Source organism: Neocloeon triangulifer, unplaced genomic scaffold, assembly GCF_031216515.1.
Source record: "Neocloeon triangulifer isolate White Clay Creek 2 clone unplaced genomic scaffold, ASM3121651v1 ptg000015l, whole genome shotgun sequence".
In the NCBI taxonomy this organism is placed as follows: Eukaryota; Metazoa; Arthropoda; class Insecta; order Ephemeroptera; family Baetidae; genus Neocloeon; species Neocloeon triangulifer.
In genome coordinates, this window is record NW_026775557.1 from 325299 (window position 1) to 336549 (window position 11251).

At 37.9% G+C, this 11251-nt stretch overlaps 4 protein-coding genes across 7 annotated transcripts in view; 2 read left to right on the plus strand and 2 right to left on the minus strand.

Annotated features, from left to right (window-relative positions):
• Positions 1–32: 32 nt before the first annotated feature.
• LOC132202647 (ubiquitin carboxyl-terminal hydrolase 16) lies at positions 33–3959 on the plus strand. 3 transcript variants are annotated; one of them, XM_059629680.1, is made up of 13 exons: positions 33–189; positions 278–429; positions 488–599; positions 696–892; positions 978–1123; positions 1179–1440; positions 1490–1642; positions 1824–2048; positions 2171–2824; positions 2892–3153; positions 3206–3381; positions 3439–3546; positions 3605–3959. In XM_059629680.1, the coding sequence occupies exons 3-13, from the start codon at positions 536–538 to the stop codon at positions 3821–3823; spliced, it is 2466 nt and encodes an 821-aa protein (XP_059485663.1). In that variant the 5' UTR covers positions 33–189; positions 278–429; positions 488–535; the 3' UTR covers positions 3824–3959. The 3 variants fall into 3 exon arrangements, with proteins under 3 accessions (XP_059485663.1, XP_059485665.1, XP_059485666.1); XM_059629682.1 differs by having other exon boundaries at positions 39–189; positions 238–429; XM_059629683.1 differs by having other exon boundaries at positions 45–429.
• A 502-nt stretch (positions 3960–4461) lies between these two features.
• LOC132202746 (DDB1- and CUL4-associated factor 11) overlaps positions 4462–11251 on the plus strand; it is a 41902-nt gene continuing 35112 nt past the window's right edge. Inside the window, exon 1 of the mRNA XM_059629895.1 lies at positions 4462–4664. The gene's annotated coding sequence lies outside the window, so the exon portion shown is untranslated. The remainder of the gene's footprint in view (positions 4665–11251) is intronic.
• Positions 5070–6787, minus strand: LOC132202504 (lazarillo protein-like). 2 transcript variants are annotated; one of them, XM_059629458.1, is made up of 6 exons: positions 6626–6787; positions 5950–6071; positions 5733–5818; positions 5494–5588; positions 5349–5435; positions 5070–5289 (listed from the first exon to the last, which is right to left on the minus strand). In XM_059629458.1, coding segments are annotated over exons 1-6 (489 nt in total). In that variant the 5' UTR covers positions 6627–6787; the 3' UTR covers positions 5070–5191. The 2 variants fall into 2 exon arrangements, with proteins under 2 accessions (XP_059485441.1, XP_059485442.1); XM_059629459.1 differs by having other exon boundaries at positions 6635–6786.
• Positions 7797–11160, minus strand: LOC132202745 (allergen Cr-PI-like). The gene is made up of 7 exons (XM_059629892.1): positions 10999–11160; positions 9533–10320; positions 9316–9474; positions 9070–9231; positions 8565–9006; positions 8341–8477; positions 7797–8283 (listed from the first exon to the last, which is right to left on the minus strand). Exons 1-7 carry the CDS (start codon positions 11069–11071, stop codon positions 7996–7998), a joined length of 2049 nt encoding a protein of 682 aa, XP_059485875.1. The 5' UTR covers positions 11072–11160; the 3' UTR covers positions 7797–7995.

Sequence of the window (11251 nt, forward strand, 5' to 3'; positions counted from 1 at the left end):
AACGCGGTATTTTTGCGACAATTTTAGTTCTGCGCCCCGCCCCCTCTATAATCCACTTGGCAGACGTACGAACTCGTTTTCAGCGTGTTTGCGTAGTCGGACGTTCCTGGACATGCTGCCGAGATAATATTCTTGATTTTTCTCTATCAAAACAAAGTATCTCAGCTGTTATTTCGAAATTCGTATCAAGTGAGTTCAGTTACTTGGTATTTTTCATCAAATGGAGTCTGAATCTAGCGTCAAACACGCCACAATTTGTGCTTCTCTGATTATTTAGGCCAGCAGCACTATTTCCACCCATGTGTTTAGAACAGCCTAGTGTCAAAGTCGTACTTCTTGTAATTCGTGGATTTTCATCCTTGCCTTCAGCTTCGTGACCACCGTTCGATCGAACCTAAGAAAATCCTTGCTCGCCGTATTCAGTTTTAAGTAAAAAATTATCCTATATTTATACTTACTCCGATTTGTAACAAAATGCTTTTCGAAGGTCTTCCCAGTGCGTGCTACAACTTCATATAATCAATATCAGATAACCATGACTAAAAAACGGATAGATTCATCAGAATCAACGGAATCTTCGGAAGAAGAGTCACAGTCAGGTATGAAATGTAAATTAAATAAGCTTATTTTGTACACTTTAGGAATTGCTTTCACAAAATTAAATATTTATTGTTATGCATTATTATTTTTGACAGCAAGCAAAGGATGCGCCCATGTTAGCAAAGGCATTGTGATTAACCTACTGCGGAAGCAGTTCCAGGGAGCCAACTTCAAAATTAATTCGCCAAGGAATCCTAATAGAGCATTAGAAAGGAGGTCACCTGCTGCCCAAGCACAGAATGACATCCATAGCTGCAAAGAGTGCAAGACAAGCAGTGTAGCAGTAGTGGAGGTTTGCATTTTTCTTCAATTTATTTTTTAATTATCTTAATTTTTCTATGCACTTGATTGATTTTTTCCCTTTCTACAAATAAAAGGACGAAGAACTGTGGATTTGTCTAAGATGTGGTTCATTGGCCTGTGGCTCTCCTTCGAACAACGACTCGCACATTACCAAGCACTTCACTAACCCTCGTTCTGATCCTCACACCGTTGCTGTTAATGTTGAAAAGTGGACGGTTTGGTAATTTGCAGTGATTAGTCATGTGAGGAAAATTATTATTATTATTTTATATCAGGTGTTGCAAATGCAAGGAGGAGATCGACTCAAACTGCACCAAAAGTCTACAGCAAGCTACTGATTTTCTGAGAAAGCATTTCCGGCCCACGATTCCTGGAAATTCTTCAGGCGACGTGGAATCAGAGTCGTGTGATACTTCAGAGCCAAAATTAAATGGTACTTCTGGACTAACCAATGGAGTTTTGGAAGACAAGCCGTCGGGGCAGCAGAACCTGGTCACCAAGGTTCAAATTCCCTCCACTCAATTTCCCAAAGTCAAGGTAGAATATTCTTAAATTTTATGTTTCAGTATTTACCAATTTTTTTCAGGGTCTTGTTAACCTTGGGAACACTTGCTTTTTCAACTCTGTGGTCCAATGTTTGGCGCAGACACCGGGTTTACGAAATTTGCTCGAAGACTCGCAAGAAGGGGAGAAGTTCAGTTTGCCAGGATTCCCAAGCGACAAGGATTTTCCAGCATTGGTGAGGAACACAATTTTGTATTATCTACATGGCAAATTTAAAATAATTAATAAAAATAGGTTGATCCTATATTAAATAAATAATTGATGAAATGGTCATATAATATCAATTATATTAAATTTCTAGCATTTAATAAATTATTTTATCTTCAGTTTTAAATTAAATTAATGATATTTTACAGCCACCTCTAGAAGGTACTCTGGAGCCTCCTGGTTTTGTTACTAAAGAGTTGGCCAGGACGATTGAACAACTCCAAGAGCCAAACCATGTGCAGACTGTGAACCCAAAGTCATTATTGAATGCCTTAAACCAACGAGCACCCCATCTAGCCGGCACCGGTGACCAAGAAGACTCTCACGAATTACTTCGGACTCTGATGGAAAGCGTTCGTTCTGAGGAGCTGAGGGTATTTAATGTTTTAATTTTTTGTATTTTTATTTTGGTTTATTTTGCTTGGGTAATGTCAAAAATATTAAATTAAAGAATGGTCTCATTTAAAAAAATAATTGATTTGTGTTTAAATTTCAGAGGTATCAAGGCAAAATTTTGGATGCTATCGGAGTGTCCAGAAAGGAGGATCCGGCAAGTGTAGAAGAAGAGAAAAAGTACATGGGCAAAATTTACAGTAACTTGGCCAGCAAAAGGTATCTGCGGCCTGACCACCTGTTCCAAGGCCAACTGATTTCCATCCTGCAGTGCCAAGAGTGTAACACCACTTCGTGCGTTCCTGAAACCTTCCTAGACATCAGTTTGCCTGTTGTGAGTCAAAGACAGGCGCCTCCTTTGGCCCGGAATCTGAGCAAGAATGCCGCAGATAGTTCCGACGCTCCCAGCAAGCATCAGCAAAAGAAGGCGCGGAAAGCTAGCAGGAAAGGGAACAAAAAGAAGGCAAAGGGTTCTGCAAAGTCAAATACTGATTTAGAGGTTGGAGATGCTGACGTTGAAGATAATGAGAGTCAGGGCAAGTCTGTCGAGACAGATTCGATGAGCAATTTGGACGGTCAGAAGGACGATTCAGACGACGGTTTGAATGGCAACGACGAGGACGAGTCTGGAGACGAGAAGGAAGACGATGGAAAGGAAAACGCAGATAGTGAGGAAAAGTTGGTCAATGGCGTGAATGGCGATTTGTCATCAAAGGATGATAAAATATTGGAAGACGTTGAACAACTTTCTATATCAGTAAGCTAATTTTTTTATTCTAGAGAGATTTATGTAATAATATTTTTTTTATGTAAAAACTCTATAGGAAAACAAAAATGATGCAGAAGAGCAAGGGGACGAGGAAAAAGATGAAAAATGTGAAAGCCCAGTGGAGGATAATGCTTTTCGGGAAGATGAAAACTTCAAGTGGAGCACAACCATTGTGCCCAGGATAACAGTGTGCGATCCGTCTGGAGAGACTTCTCTGACCACTTGTCTCAACCAGTTTGTTGCCATTGAACTTCTCACTGGAAATAACAAAGTCGGCTGTGAAACTTGTACCAAAAGGGCGGGAAAGTCTGCAGACGGTAAAATAAGAGCACAATTGAAACAACTAATATTAATAATTGCTCACTTTAGGTAAAATGGTGTGCACCAATTTTACAAAACAGCTCCTGATGAGTGCTCCTCCCGCCATCCTTACGTTGCATTTGAAGCGCTTTGAGGTGTGCGGGTCCAGGTTTAGGAAAGTTTCCAAAGCTGTCAGTTTTCCTTTGATCTTGGACTTGGCCTCAATCTGTTCAGTCAAGTGTCTGGTAAGCTTTGTTTTCATAGGTTTTGCTGATTAATAAAGTGGAACTTGTACATCATAGGAACTCCCTACAGTGAGAAAGAAACAGACAAAGCTGCTCTACTCTCTGTATGGAGTTGTAGTGCACCATGGAATGCTGAGTGGAGGCCACTATGTTGCTTATGTCAAGGTAGCCATTTATAATTCCAGATCTAAATCAGCAAATTCATTTTTTTTTTATCTTTCAGTCCCAAAAACCACCTACTCTTGATGATTTCCGTCAACGATTTATGTTGTCAAATGAGCCTACTGCGAGTTTAAATGACGAAGATTTCTCTGAAGATGTGATCCCTGAACCCCCACCTGGAAAGTGGTACTACGCAAGTGATTCTTTCGTTAATGAAGTGGCAGAGAAGAAAGTTCTTGAGCAACAAGCGTACCTGTTGTTTTACGAAAGAATTTACTAATTATGTCTCTTTCTTACTCTGAACCTGCCAATTACTCTTGTCAAGGGGTTTTAATGTTGGACAGTTTGTTAATTAATGAAATACCTATGCATTAAAAGTTTCAAATCAGTCATTACTTAAATATGATGTTTGCTTTTCAGCAGAAAATACCTTGAGTAATTTGCCAATAATTTAAAATATACAGTGTAAAAAATATTACATTTCTTCAGTTAAAATTTAAAATTTTTTTATACAAGCAAAAAATAGATTTTATAAATTTCATTTACTATTATTCTTAAAAAAAAATTGAGTTCATATTATTACTTATCTTTTTTTTAAAAGATGCTTCATTTTTGTATCTGTGCAAGAATTCCATTTATTTTAACATTGCGCTATAAGGTCCTGTAAATTAGCAGCATAAAATGTGAGATGCCTTTCCCAGCAGCAGGAATCAGGAATAGATTATGCGCCTATGCGGTTTGGGGGTGCCAAGGGGGGGTGCATATGGAGGGAGCGCTGATAGGCGGAGTGGGAGTTATTTGTTTTGATTTAGTTTTGTGAGTGATTGAGCGGTGGTGGCTGTTGTTGTGACATAGAACTAAAGTTGATCTTGGCAGAGAGTTCAGTTTTAGTGTTTTTTGGCGATCTGTGTCAAGTGTCTTCGATTCAAATTGGTTTCTAGACATTGGACTATAATTATGAAGTATGAATTATTGGTAAAAACGTGTCCCGGAACCGGCTCATCCAGCGATTCCAGCGTGGTGTGAGCTCCAGGACTGACTCCTAAAATGCTGCAGAAACCGCAGTCGACGATCTAATTTGCAATTTTATTGCCCTTTTTGCCGCTCAAAGGAAATGACAGGTAAGAATTAATGATAATTTTTATACCTGATATTGACGTATTAAACGTTTTTTTTAACTGTTTTCTTACATTTATATTTTTAGAGTACATACATATTTACATTATTTATAATACAAAATCGTACTTTTTGTTTGGTTGTCAATTTTATCTTTGATAACTGTGTTTTACATGAATTATAATTATATAATATTTAAGTATATTTGAGCTATTTTACTGTCATTTTCCCTCCATGTTTCTCTGAAAAAGGCACATTACATACGTAAACATGTGGGGTAATTCAGAAAAGACACTTTTATTTATACCTTTTTCCTTTTTGGTCCGAAAACAATTTCATAGCCCGGGCAAATTATAAGTTTCTGGTTTCGATAAGGTCTCTGGGGATAGATTAAATAAAATCTATTTTAGGCAATAATAATTATATATGGGCTGGAAAGATTTTTTTATTGGAAAAATCGATGTAACAGAAAAGCTGCTTGACACCTGTTGCTGTTTTTCAGATAATTTTGTTCAGACCATAATAATCGAAACTAATCCTTAGCGATGCCACTGCGGTCAATGACAGCGTTGGCAGAGGCCAACACGGCAGCACTGGGGTTGCGCTCGCGGGTGAAGATCTCGGAAGACTCTGCCAACATTGATTTACTTACATAATTGGACAATCAATGTTTTAAATATTTTTCTTACGGTAATTTTTGGAACCGTCAACCACGCAAGACCAACCGACGGCAAATTGATCATAATCGGTTGCCAAAATGTAGTATTCCCTGGGGACTTTTTTGCAGTTTTTATAAATAAAATAATGATTAATGGGTGTCGTTTTTCAACTCACAATCCAATATGTCAGGAAAGATGAGCAGAAGTTTGCCATCACCAACTTCAGTGGCGCGGCTCAGAGTGCCTACTGTGGTACCCTGCTTAGTTGTCCTGCAAGCGAGAAGATTAAAAAATTATTAAATTCTTTATTCATATCCTATGGTTGGGATGGTAACATGATGTATTTTATTAAATAAAAAATAATTTTAAACGTCAATCAGCGAGTGGAAATAACAAAGTCTGATTTGAACTTACTCTGTGAATCCTAAAGTGCCATTTTTATTGTCTGTATATTCATGGGTTATGCAAGAGCCACCATGGCAGTACCAACGCCCAAGGAACTGTGTACAAATTATTTCCATAAAAAATCTACCAATAATGGAAAATTAATATATATCTATATATTTTATTTTTCAAAAATATATAATTTTTATCAGTATTTTTAAAGAAAGATTAATTTTAGTTTCCTTACCTTTTGAAAACTAAAGTTTTGCTCGACCGTGACGTTTGGACACTTGCCAGGGGTAGTAATCACACTGCCAGCAACGGCCACAAAGCAGATGGCCAAGGACGTGAGAATGGTAGTCGAGAACACTAAATTTTGTGGTAGAATTTCACGATCAAGGGTTCATTTGTAGTGATTAGAATATTAAGTATTTTCCTCGATGGATTTTGTTTTTTTGAAAAAAAAAAAAAAAAAAAAAAAAAAACAATATCCTGCTCTACATGACAAGAATTAGTGCAATAATCTCTTTCAAAAATATTTGTCTTTCAAATTAAAGATTGTTGTGTGGAAAATTATTTTTGAAGTTAAAATTTGTAAAATTTTACATAAAACAATTTTCAACACAAAATTTGAGAGTTCAATTGAAAAAAGTTTGAATTAAATTGTCAAATTTGGTATTGGAAGTGGTTTTGTGTAAATTTAAATTTAAAAAATAATATCCCTCAAAAAATTGTTAATTTGAAAGTAAAAGATTTTTGCACTAATTTTGTAATAATTATTTCACTGCTCATGAATTATGGCTGCAAGGAAAAGCCCATTTTAAATTCAAATCACCATGAAAACACTAAATGTTTCAAATATTTGTGACTCTCTTAGAAAAATTTTTTATGTAATTTTAGTAGGAATTATTCATAATAGTTACTTTTCGCACTTTCTTGTGACCGATTGACTCTGCACTACTTGGGGCACTGCGTCCGTGTTGTTCACAGCTTGGATATTGTTTACGAGCTGGCCATTTAGTTTTTAAATAAAAATGAGGCAGTGACTTTTGAGAGATAACTCCTCCACTATTGTGCTGTTGCCAAGGATGTGTAAAATAAAAATAACTCTCTTATCCATGGTGAATTGACCTTCAAAAAGGTCGCTGGCCAAAAGTTTCATCAACATCACATTTTACAAACTTGTATTTTTTCCAATCCAATTATGAAATTTGGTGACATTATTTGTAAGAAAATGAGTAGTTAGCGAAATTGAAACTTGATTGATTTAACTTTTTGTTTCCAAGTATCTAAATAAGATATTATGCATGCTGGATAAATATTTTTCAATGCATTGAATGGGTGCATTAAAAATCATCAATTGAAAACTAATTGTAAGTAAAAATACATACAACAAACTTAATTTTGAAGGCAACATTGTAATACCAAACAGACTTTCTAAATATAAAAAAAATTTAAAAAATATATATCTTATTTTAAGCGTCATAATTTACATATTTTTTTTTTGTTGGGCCATTGGTATTGCATTTGATTTTGATGTGTTAAGTCAAGCTAAATTTGATGTGAAACTCAAAGTATTATATATTAATTTTTGCAATTATAATAAATTTACCACTTTTGACTCTGATGCTACTTATTTTACTTTAATAACAGCAGTAATTTTTTTATGAATAGTATGGGGTAATGGTTGTTGATAACCTTGTTACTTAAAATTTAATTTTCTTTCTATAATTATTCTACACAAATAATTAAAAGTTTGGCAATTGCATTATTTCTTTTTTATTATGCGAATTATGAAAAAAATTGAAAAAAAGCAACCTTAATTTGCTTTAGTGGAATATGTTACATAATTAAAAATTAAGAAATTATAATTAAAATAAAGTAATATTGACTTTTTTTTTTTTTTGTAAATTTTTCAAGAAAATGTATGCACAGTATATTTTTTTTTCTAAATCAAATTTTGTTTGTAGTTTTCATTTATAATTTTGAATATTTGGATGATGTATCTTGTTATAGGTAGAGATTGCCTTGTGGTACACCAATAATCATAATTGCAATTAAGTTTAGGTTTTCATGAGAATTAAAAAAGAATAATTTTCTTTTACTTGCAGCTCTTTAATGTTATTTCGTTTTGTACAAAAATCAAATGAAATCTGTTTAAAACAGATGTCTATTGCAAAAGTCCATTTAACATTGCGCTAAGGTCGTGTAAATTAGCAGCATAAAAAGTGAGACGATGTTTTTGTCAGTCTGGGGTGTAGTTGATGGTGGTGGAAAGTTTCGAAACTCCTTCTTAAGGGCGGTTGATCTCTTCGATGGTCTTGTGGAAGATGATGACGTCCTTGAAGTACATGTTGGGGGTGTTGAAGTCGTACTCGCTGATCTTGCGGTCGAAGGGGTAGCCGAAGGGCTTGACGTCGGGGTAGACGCGGTCGTAGGAGCTGCAGTAGCCCAGGCTGAAGGTCTTGGTCTCGGAGGCGGTGGTCTCGTACGGGGTGACCATGACGAACAGAGAGAAGGGCATACCTCCCTTGCGGCCCTTGGGCAGCAGGAGACGCTCAGGGAAGCCGCAGTGGTAGGACTGGAATTCAAATCGAGTCAATAAAAAGTTTTAAAATTAATTTTCCAATATAATCACCTCTTCCTTGTAGAGGGTGGTGGTGCCAGCGAGGGCCTCCTCAACCTTCTGGATGATCTGCTTGGTGGTGAGCTCATCCTTGGTGGTCAGGAAAGCGTCCTGGGAGCTGCGGGTGACGACGTTCTTGCCGAAAGTCACTGAAATGATAAAATTTGAGATGAAAAAAAAATATTGCCTATAATTTGATTTTAAAAACAAAAAAATTAAACGGAAAGTTGACTTACGGGAAACCTTGAACTTGTCCATTTCGATCATCTTGACGCGCTTCTCGTTGAGGGAGAGCTCCTTGCCGTAGACGTCGTACTTGGGTCCGAGGAAGATGCGGACAATGGCGTCCTGCTCCTTGTCGGAGGTGACGTCGAACTTGTAGTTGAAGGTCTTGTGGTTGAGACGGGGAGTGCGGTACTTGATGTTGACGTTCTTGTCGGACTCGTAAGTGCCGGCGAAGACGGAGTACAGGTCAAACTCAAAGTCCTCGAAGTAGGTGACCAGTTTGTCGACCTCAAGATTCTCGACCTTGACACCGGGGAAGACGAGCTCCTCGCGCTTGTAGGGGGTGAGGTGCTCCTTGAACTTGATGAAGAGCTTGTTCAGGGTCTTCTGCACGGAGTAGAAAGCGGGGTCACGGGTGGCGGTTTCGCTGTGCTCAAGCAGACCAGGAGCAGACTAAAGTTAAAATTATTTACATTATTAAATCTAGCTACTGAATGCAATATTTTAAAAACATACACCAAGAGAGTGCAGAGGATCGACGATGTGGCTGATGAGCGTGTAGGCATAGGTGGCCAAGCTGCCGAAGTAGGTGGTGGGAACATCAGGGTAGCCCTGGATGATGCGACCAACCCAGTCGATGCCCTTGTTGTCCTTCAGGGAGATCTTGTGGCCCTCACGCTGTAATAGGGGAATATTAATAATTTGTATAAAAATGAATATTTAATATTTTAATGTATTATTATTAAGTGAAAAAAAACTTACGTCATAGAAGTAGCCCAGGTCAATAGCGTCACGGATTCTGCGCTCAAAGTCAAGCACATCCTCAACGGTCATGTCCTCGAGATCTTCAATCTTCATGTTATCGGGACGGATGGGGAAATCGACGCCGTTCATGTAGCTGACGTGAGAGTTGTAGCCGTGCTGTAGAAATAAGGTAAAAATAATTAACTCGCAGAACAGAAATAACATTTATGCTCACCTTGACAACGGGGTCGACAAAGTCGATGGCCTCAGTCTCAGGAAGATAGTTGGCAATGCGTTCCATCTCGTAGCGGGCGAGGAGCTGGTCGTAGATCCAGAAGAAGAGCTCTCCCTTGCGGTCCTGGGTCAGAGAGTACTTCTTGGCGTCCATCCAGAAGGGGTACTCGATGGCCATGAACTTGTTATGCATGCTAATGCCCAGGTCCTCACCGAAGTAGGCGATGCGCTGCTCGAGGTCGTGCTGGTACCAGAACTCAGTGTAGTTGGACACGGGGATGCTGACGGTGTAGTCAGGGGTGTTCTTGTGGTTCATGTACTCGTGGTAGGCCTTGAAGACGACCTCGCTGTCGACGAACTTCTGGGGGAAGATTTCGTAGAAGGGAGGCAGCACGACGCCACGCATATCAGCGCGGTGGTAGACGGCGACGCTGAGGGAGTAGACGAACATGTACTCGTTGACGCGATCGCGGGCCCAGCAGGCGATCTTGTACAGGGTCTCGTAGTCCTTGGCGAAGTAGAACAGGTCGAACAGCTTGATCATCTGCTTGCGGTGGGGCTCGTAGTACACGGAGAAGATGTCGCCGCGGGGCAGCAGACCCTTCTTGTACGCGATCAGGAAGTCCTTGACGTACTCCTTGTTCTTGTACGACTCGATGTCCTCCTCAAGCTTGTAGTTCTTGCCGATCTCGACCTGCTCAGGGTAGGTGTTGTAGTCCTGCACGCGCCACATCAGTTTCAGAAGGTTCTTCTGCACGTTCAGCAGCTCGGTGGTTGCAGGGGTCCTATCTGTTGTGACAAAAAAAGTATAATTAATGATAATTTAAGCATTATGAATTTTGATTTAAATTTTTCCCAAGGAAAGAACTTGATATTTTATAGCCTTAAAAAAATTTGGAATGAATTATTCGCCATGATAAATTATTTAAAAAAATAAATCTGATCAAGTCTCACAATTTAAATTTAAACTATAAAGTTTATATTGTGAGACTTTTGATGAGATTATTTAAATTAATTTAATTATGTATTTCATTGAATTATTGCTATTGCTATAGAAACAGAAACTAGTAAGATCATTTTTAGAATTATGAATAATTTTGCTTCATATATTTGTAATGAAGTTTTAAAAAGTTTTTTTTTTTTAAATATAAATATTGTATGCTTAATAAATTTTATAAATTGCTAATTTTGATGAATATGTAGCAATTTTTACAATTTATAAAGTTTAAAGTAGAATTTGCCTTTGGATTTTATTATATGCAAAACTAAGCATACAAGTTTTACGTGAAATAACTGGAATTATATTTTATACAGAATTAATTTTTTGAATAATCTCCTGCTGTAAAATGTTTACAATTCAGCTGTTAATTTACATGAATTGAGGATTGTGGCAAACAAAAATAAAAAAAGAAATTTCAAGAAATGAAATGAACGTATATGAAGATAAAAGTAATAAAATATTCTTACAAGTCTTTTCGTCCACAGGGACGGCCATGACAGCGGCCACGGCCACTGCCGCCAAAAGGATTACGGCTTTCATGTCGTCGTTACTTGCCGGTTCGGTGAAGAACGAGGACGATTGTGGCTCAGGCCAGGCTTTTTATACTAACTTCTCGCCCCCTACCATTTTCGGCAGACATGTGCACGTGGCCAAGAGGTCACTGCCTCGCAAATGCTCGCGATTGTCTGGGGTCAAGACGATTATCTTCATGATCACATT